Raw genomic sequence first — 8,245 nt, 5'->3', positions numbered from 1 at the left:
TAAAATGATCATTGTAATTATTTATTTATTTAACTATTTTAAATATGATAAAATTATAGATCTTTAAAAATGGTAAATTCTTTTTAATTTTAATTAGTAATAATTTATTATTATAAAATATTTGATAATAGGGTAAAATATTAATATACTGATTTAATAATTATTTCTGTTAGTTAACTAATAATTATGTCAATTATTCTACAGATTCAATTAATTGTATTAATATTATATTTTTATTATTAAAAATAGATAAAAATTCTAATATTCTCACTAACTTTGAAATTCTATATTTTAAATTCTTATTAATTAATGAGAAATTCAGTATAACAATTCTAAATATACTAACACCAGTGAGTACTCCATTTTACCTCTTTCGCTAAGCTCTCCTTTTCTGCTGCTTATTGATCATTTCTACCGCCTATTTCGTTTCAGCATTCCTCTTATCTCTAGAAATCAATGGAGAACGGCGACGATTATTTTTTGGAAGTGTATATCGTATTGGTATGTGAACTTTGATAACGAAATCATAGAAGACTTGCTGAGTTGAAGCCTCTTAGAAATGTACCTTGACGCTTCTTTCTCGGGTGTTTGATGCGGCTTCTAATTGAATCGATCAAGTTTTAGATGATTGTGCGTGAGTTTCAAATTTAAGTTAATTTCTTTATTTATAATTTTTTAGTTTGTTGTCGAATCAATTGTGTTACATCTGACTTTATCCTTGCTTCATACTTGAAAATACTGCAACATACTTCTATTGCCTTGTATTACGATGCTGGCGCTGTTCAAAATATGCATTTTCTCATTAACTTGTTGCATTGTTTCCTGCATTTTAAAAATGATTCCTTTTAATAATGTTCTTCTTTTACGTTGACAGATGCTGTTCAGAATAAGGTTTTATTCTGGCTATGTATCTTCAGAGAACTGGGCCGTCATTTAACCTCTGGCCATCAGTTGCATCAGCCGCGATATCTTCTGCTTTACCATCTAGTTGATGATAATGTCTGTGAAGGTGTGGCTTAGATCACCACCCTCCCATTTAAGGGTTTATTTATCACATTCTTTTCTTTTACCAAAACAATGGTTACATATTCCTGTGACTGAAACAACACCAAAGAATCTCCTTTTGCTCTTAGACAAGTACCTGAGCCGAAGCCAATTACTGCAACTACACTGTCAACTCATCACAATAGGGTTCTACAACAATGTCACTGATAAAGTAGGGGGAACAATATGGAATAAATTATTGAGAGAGTACTCACAGGGGAGCTTCCCTGTAGAAGCTTTCAAACTCTACAAACAAATTCAAGACTCTCAGAAACCATTCATCCTCATGAATAGTTTCACCATTTCATTCTTTCTCAAAGCCTGTGCAAATCTGATGGAACTTGACAAAGGAAATCAAATCCATGCATATATTACGAAAGTGGGATTTGAAATCCACATTTATGTACAAACAGCTCTGCTGAATATGTACTTAATGTGTAGGTCACTCTCAGAAGCTATCTGCATATTCGATAAAATGACCCTGAGGAACCAAGTAACTTGGAATGTTATGGTTACAGGTTTAACCAAATGGGGTGAAGTAGATCATGCTACAAGTTTGTTTGAGAGAATGCCATGTCGAAATGTTGTCTCATGGACTGGATTGATTGATGGATATACTCGTGCTAATAGACCGAAGGAAGCTCTTACTCTTTTCATGCAAATGATGGCTCAGGACACAAGGCCAAGTAATATAACTATTCTCACTATTCTCCCTGCTGCTTCCAATTTGGGCAATCTTTATATAGGTCAATCACTACATGCCTACACAGTGAAGAGTTCCTATAATGCATCTGATATTCGGATAAGCAATTCACTTATACACATGTATGGCAACTGTGGGTCTATTGAGAGTGCTCTCAGAATTTTCAAAGAGATTTCTTATGACAGAAATTTGGTGTCATGGACCACTTTAATATCTGTATTTGCAATGCATGGCATGGCAAAAGAGGCAGTGGAGCAATTTGAAAAGATGAAGAAACTGAATTTAAAGCCAAATCGAGTGACATTTCTTAGTGTATTGCATGCCTGTAGTCATGGAGGGCTTGTTGAAGAAGGGTTAAAGCTCTTTCAAGAAATGATTCAGGAGTATGGAATTATGCCAGAGATCAAGCATTATGGCTGTGTAGTGGATATGGTGGGGAGATCGGGGAGGTTGGAGGAAGCTGAAAAGAAGATTTTAGCAATGCCCATGAAAGAAAATGTGATCTTATGGAGATCCCTGTTGGCTGCTTGTACTTTTCATGGAAATGCAGAGATGGGTGAAAGAATCATGAAGAAAATAATGGAGACAGAGAAGGGGTATGGAGGGGACTACATCCTGCTATCAAATATCTTTGCTCTATTTGGAAGGTTTGATGATGTGCAAAGGGTGAGAAGCTGTATGGATGAGAGAAATGTAGTTAAAGTTGCCGGCAATAGCTTAATTGATGGTAGCTGTACAACTTGATGAGCATTTTTGTTTTTACAATAAGTCACAAATGCATTGTTTATGAAATCCTTTCATTGAGTAGCGTATGATTCCATGAGGTCTTTCTGTCATTGTAGGTCTGTCTAGGGGAACCCTGCAATACAGATCTGTGAGACAACCAATGGAGTTATAACACTAGCAGGATCCACCGAAGTTGATGTTGCGACTCAAAAGGAAATGGCTGCATGCTTAGAGCAAGGATCTTTGCATTGTGCAACTGGAAGCACAAACATGAACAACCAATCACGGTTGAAAACCATGTCTTTCTTGCATTCAGGTGGATGTCATTCCCGGTCGTAAACTTCGCTTAACCATACTCTCACACACTGGTATAGGGACTGTTTCCCATTAAACGAGTGGGTAAAGCAATCTTACTAATGGATGGATGAGCTTTCCATAACTACTAAGCCTTCAGCTACCTGACTTTTCCTCGTTCCTGGTTTCGTTTCCAACATTTCCATGTTATTTTCATATACATATTGTTACTAGTGCTGATCTGCTGGTTAGCGTAAGGTTCCAGTGGACTGCTCCTTTTATTTTTTTGCCATGTTTTTGCTACCCAGGCACCATCCCATGTGAACTACCAACCCTATAGACAGTAAAAACTTGACATTGTAAGATCTAAGTTTCCATGGACATGCAGGTATAAATTGTTCGATCCAATCTTTCTTTGTCAAAATGTTATGTTCCTTTAGTCGTAAAAATGGATGATGAATGAGGTTTCACCTCACTCACCTTGATCAATATTCTATCTCCTGAAGAAAATGTTCTAGAAATCTTTTATTATGTAACAAAATAATGCTCCTTTATAAATTGTGGTAGATATTCATTTTGAATATGAGTCAAAAGTCAAATTACTTTTCTAGAATATGCCATTCCCAGCAACCTGCTTGACACTGCTTCTCTCCTTTATGAATTTCATTCATGACTTTCTATTTCTACCTCTTTAATAGTCCTTCACTAACCGTCTTCACTGTCACCTTAGAGTAAATGCATGGAGCTGGGATAGCATGCAGGGTTGATGGCAACCAAAATGAAGAAGTGGATGATGACTATGTATGTGTCAAGCTCCATTTGGTAGATCTTGCTGGACCAGACTGAACAGAAAAGACAGGTCCCAACAGTCCTTGCAATAAAGAAGGTGGGTCATCATCAGTTTTATTTCTTAACTTAATATGTGATTATGAGTTAAGAAAATATTAACTACAGTTATCTCCTTTCAATTTTTCAGGAGTTCATATTAAAGAGGAGTTTCTCGCTCTTGGTACTGTTATACGTGTACTAGGAGATGAAATAAAAGGAAAAAGGCATTCATGTCCTGTACGTGTGAGCAAACTAACTCAGCTTTTGCAGTTTTGATGCATTTAGTAACCTTTAGTGTGTGCTTGCCTACTACACTCAAATCAACATTATTTTAAGAACATAAATTCCTAGTTGGAGAAGTAGCTACATTCAGTAATGTTACTACTGTTAGGAATTAGATGCTCTAATTCAATAATGTTACTACTGTTAGGAATTAGATGCTCTAATTCAATACTAACAAGAGCAATAAAAATCGCAAAAGAAGAAATAATCAAGCACGAAAAACACAAGATTTATACAGGTTCACCTCAAGATGAGACTATGTCCCGTCTCCTGCTGCTGCAATATTTCACTATGATGATGAAGTAGTTTACAAGAGAAATCATATACACTCGTGTTTTTCTCTAACCTCTCTCAGCTGCAACTAACGATGCTCCTCCGATAATAAACCCTAATAGCGGCTCTCCCAAATATAAAGAGAAAACTAGGGCAACCAATATACAAGTGTGAAATCTCCAAATTACCCTTAATGAAACAATAGTTAATATATCATGGACCTTTCAGGAGCTCCGCCTCCCTTCCAATCCCCATGGCGACCTTACCGTGAAGGCCGATCTGCATATCGACTTTGCATTAGGCGTTAATTAGGCTCCACAACTTAACAACTGCATCATGGAGGGACATGTCAAACTCAGAATAATTTCTTATCTTTAAACCAGTTTTACAATAAATTGTACATAAAATGCTCTAGTAATATTAAGACATAAATAAGTAGTTGGCTTTCTTTGAGTCATTTGTTCTTTTTTGGTAGTAATCTGTGGAAATAGTAGAACTATTATGATAGGTAATATCTCAATATTCATGTTTTATAAATAGTGCATATGAGATGATTTAGAAATGAAAAATCTGCAATTTTTATTTCTATTTATTTCCCTTTTAGACTGTATCAGTCTAGTGGATATTAATGCAGAGGAACTATTGAATACTTCTAAATATGATAATTGTCCGGGAAATATTTAAATTAGCCTATTGCAAGCTTTCACTTTTGCAATATCTGGCTCCTTTCTTTCTTTTCTTTTCACATGCTTTGTTTTTATAGTTTTGTTTAGTTTTTGTAATTTTTTTTTTACTTTTACTTGTTCATATTTTTCTAACTCCTTTTGCTGTTTGCCCTTGGGCTTTAATGGAAAACACTCTTTCTTCAAACAACTACTCCTTTGAGGTTGAGATTTTTCACATGCTTGGTGCTTTCTTCCTTGTGGTTTTATGTCTTCTCATTTGAATTGAAACCCTATTTAAAATGTCCGAGTAACTTGAGTATTTGCAGGCTGAATTACTTAGTGCTCGAGGGGGAGCTTGATCAGATGAAATACAGGTACTGCAGAGTTGCAGTATTAAAAAATAATGAAACTTGAGCCAGAGGATTGCTGACTTGAGTTTACTTTACGGCTTATTTTTATTACACAAAGTTGGGCTGCTTGTAAACTAGTCAGGTTAACAAAAAGAAAACTTCTTGGATTTTTTCGGTTGATGAAGAAATGGGAGAGACTGCAATCCAATTCCTGATGCAAAGGGAAAAGAATTGGAAAACTATTGTTACTAAAGGTATTGATGTTTAAGTAAATAAGATTCAATTTTGCTTTATTTATGGAGAGGAACTTAGTGAGTTCATATGGTCATGATTAAGTGTCATATGGATGTGGCTGTCTAGGTTCTCAAAAACAGAATGTTTTGGATTTTTACAAGAATACTGCAGAAAAGCTGGTCCAATTGACCAAAGTGATGCAGATTGTGAAGTATGTTAGTTGCCATTCTTCTTTTGATCCTTTTCTGCTACTTTAGTTTCAGTTGTACTATTTAAATACTTATATTAATTTGGTTATGAATATATGGCAAAATGATCCTGAGAAGAACAGTTTACTGTCCATATATCAGGAGGGTAGCCTAAGAGGAATGCATCAAATCATCAAATTGGTTTGTTAAGGAATCATCCCACATGGATTAGTAAGTACAAAGATCTTGAGTTTATTAGTTGGGAAAGAGGTTTCATAAGTTGGCTAGTCATTTTGGGACAGACTTTAGACTCAACTTAACATGGTATCAGAGCAGGTACTCATATGTGGGCCTACACCTAAACTATCCACTTATAGAGCCACAAAAGAGGGCCTACACTTAAAATTATCCACTTGTAGAGCCACAAAAGAGGGCCTACACCTAAACTATCCACTTGTAGAATCACAAAAACGGGTCTGCACGTAAGGGGGAGTGTTAAGGAATTGTCCCACATGGATTAATGAGTACAAAGATCTTGAGTTTATTTGTTGGGAAAGATGTTTCCTAAGTTGGCTAGTCATTTTGGGATGGTCCTTGGACCCAACTTAATATGGTTAATATGTATTCATCAGATCATCAAATTGGTCAAATTGGCACATCGCTATACCGTAAATCTAAATTTGATTTTTTGGAACTGGGCTTTCAATTGATTTCTTGGCTAAATAGGATAAGTCCTACCATGTGAACAGGTATATGTTGCATATTTGTTCAACCTTCTGAAATGAAAAAACAGATCATTTGACCCTCCAAGCGGACTTAACCATTATGGAAAACTATTGCTTGACAAAAATAACACTCGTGGTATTGTGAAAGTTAAAATATCTGAGATTGAGACATCATTATTTCTTAAAGGGTTTTATTTGGTTCAAGGAATAACATTTGATGTGTGGTGTTTACACACTTCCCTGCTGGTGGGATATGTAATCCACTAGACAGGTGCTTAGTTGATAATTTCATTCCTTGAAGTCTTAACTGATTGCAAGAACTACTCAATGAGATTTCAAGGTGTATAGAGTTTCACCTTTTTTTTTTTTTTTGGGATGTTCCCTACATTTTTAATCTTTAGTTGCATGGTAAATGAAGCTGAGTTGTGGTATGCCATTATTTGTATTTTATAACATTTATGCTCTTAACTATAGTAGTTGAAACCTGGAAAAATGATCTTCATGTTGTTCTTGCCTACTTGGTAATTATCTCTTTTTCATTCCTATATTCAAATTACCCATCAGGTGTAATGCATAAGGAAATTGACGAGGAGGTTGCAACAGAGTGAGAGCATGCAAGTTTACAGAACACAATGGACAAAGAGTTGAATGAGCTTAATAAAAAACTTGAGCAAAAGAGGTAAAGGGAACTTGTCAGTTTTGTTCTTCCATGAAGTATTTCATGTTGTCTCAGAAAACATGTCATTTTCAATTCTTCAGACAGAAAAAGCCTTGTTACTGTCGCATTGAACCAGTATTGTGGGAAGAAGATTATGGACGCTTGAGGATGAGAAGAGGATGAAGAAGATTAGTTCTCTACATATGTTTACATACCCAGTTCTCTTCATTTTTTTCAATTGACCAGACAGGAGCAAAAGCTTTACTGCGTGTTAGCTGAAGTTGAAAGCCATGCAGCTACTGATGAGCAAACTACAAAAGATGCAGGAAAGTCACTTACAGGAACTAATAGCCTTAGAAGCCCAGGTAAATTTGCAATCTATATTCAGTATAAGCAGTGAAAAAACATGGTGACCTTGCCTGTATTATAACTTTCTTTTCTTCCTTGGATATTGGACCTCAAGAAGAAACAGGAAAATGGGTTCGACTCCCTAAGCAGAAGCAGAGAAGTGATCAAGCTAGCAAAAGAGCTGCAAGAAGAAATAAACTTATCAAACAGCAGAGCAACGGATCATTTTTGGGTGTACAGTGTTTTACCGTTTTTAATCTCTTTTCTTCACCGGTTCCGGGAACTCTATTGCTATTACAAAAAGTACAGAGGAATTACTGACAGAAAGAAAGAAGAAACTGTATGTTATATACCCCAGAAGTAATTCATTTTTCAGAATTTTCTCTAGTTTGTAAAGCCATCTTGGTCAATTTTACTGACAACCTCAACTATGAGACTTGATGGAATTTAGTCTCTTGCTTCATATGGTCAAACAATGGGAGAACAAATTCGACATTCTTTCTTTAAAAGGGGAGGGCCCTGAACCCTTGTGTTCGGGCTGGTTCCAGTATTTTCTTCTTTAGAAAATTTTTTTTATTTACAAGAAAGTAATTATTTTAATATATTTACAATAATGCTTCTATGACCGTTTTATCATAAAATTGATAGAAATAAGAAAATCTTAAATAAACATCAACATAAATTTCACCCGTCTTTTTTAATATTTTTCATTATTGGATTTTTTAAATTTCATGGACATGGTTAATACTTAATTGTAATAGATTTTTGGCAGATAAACGAGTTGCTAATTTTTCCAGTACGCGGTCAAGTGCGTCTGACCCAGAGCCCCTCGTGTACCTGAACCCCTTGCCTTGAAGTTTTAACCTTACGGTCTCTCCTGCACTGCTGCCGCCATTTGCTGCTATTGTTCATCTGCGTCGCCGCTCG

The 8,245-nt window shown here is 35.6% G+C and overlaps 1 protein-coding gene across 5 annotated transcripts; it reads left to right on the top strand.

The window, feature by feature from the left end:
* Positions 1 to 472: 472 nt before the first annotated feature.
* LOC137953245 (pentatricopeptide repeat-containing protein At1g09220, mitochondrial-like) lies at positions 473 to 7,860 on the top strand. Of its 5 annotated transcripts, none has more exons than XM_068800538.1 (9): positions 473 to 630; positions 875 to 2,474; positions 2,590 to 2,789; positions 3,498 to 3,653; positions 3,744 to 3,832; positions 5,142 to 5,419; positions 5,526 to 5,610; positions 6,877 to 6,991; positions 7,072 to 7,335. In XM_068800538.1, the coding sequence occupies exons 2-3, from the start codon at positions 992 to 994 to the stop codon at positions 2,643 to 2,645; spliced, it is 1,539 nt and encodes a 512-aa protein (XP_068656639.1). In that variant the 5' UTR covers positions 473 to 630; positions 875 to 991; the 3' UTR covers positions 2,646 to 2,789; positions 3,498 to 3,653; positions 3,744 to 3,832; positions 5,142 to 5,419; positions 5,526 to 5,610; positions 6,877 to 6,991; positions 7,072 to 7,335. The 5 variants fall into 5 exon arrangements, 3 of the variants coding, with proteins under 3 accessions (XP_068656639.1, XP_068656640.1, XP_068656641.1); XM_068800539.1 differs by having other exon boundaries at positions 3,744 to 3,838; XM_068800540.1 differs by lacking the exon at positions 5,526 to 5,610.
* The last annotated feature ends 385 nt before the right edge of the window (positions 7,861 to 8,245 follow it).

The sequence above is a fragment of the Aristolochia californica genome, unplaced genomic scaffold (genome assembly GCF_029961685.1).
Source record: "Aristolochia californica isolate CCGP_79_NKW_82.1479 unplaced genomic scaffold, dmAriCali1.0.hap1 SCAF_16, whole genome shotgun sequence".
Taxonomy (NCBI): domain Eukaryota; kingdom Viridiplantae; phylum Streptophyta; class Magnoliopsida; order Piperales; family Aristolochiaceae; genus Aristolochia; species Aristolochia californica.
This window is presented reverse-complemented; position numbering and strand designations above follow the sequence as displayed.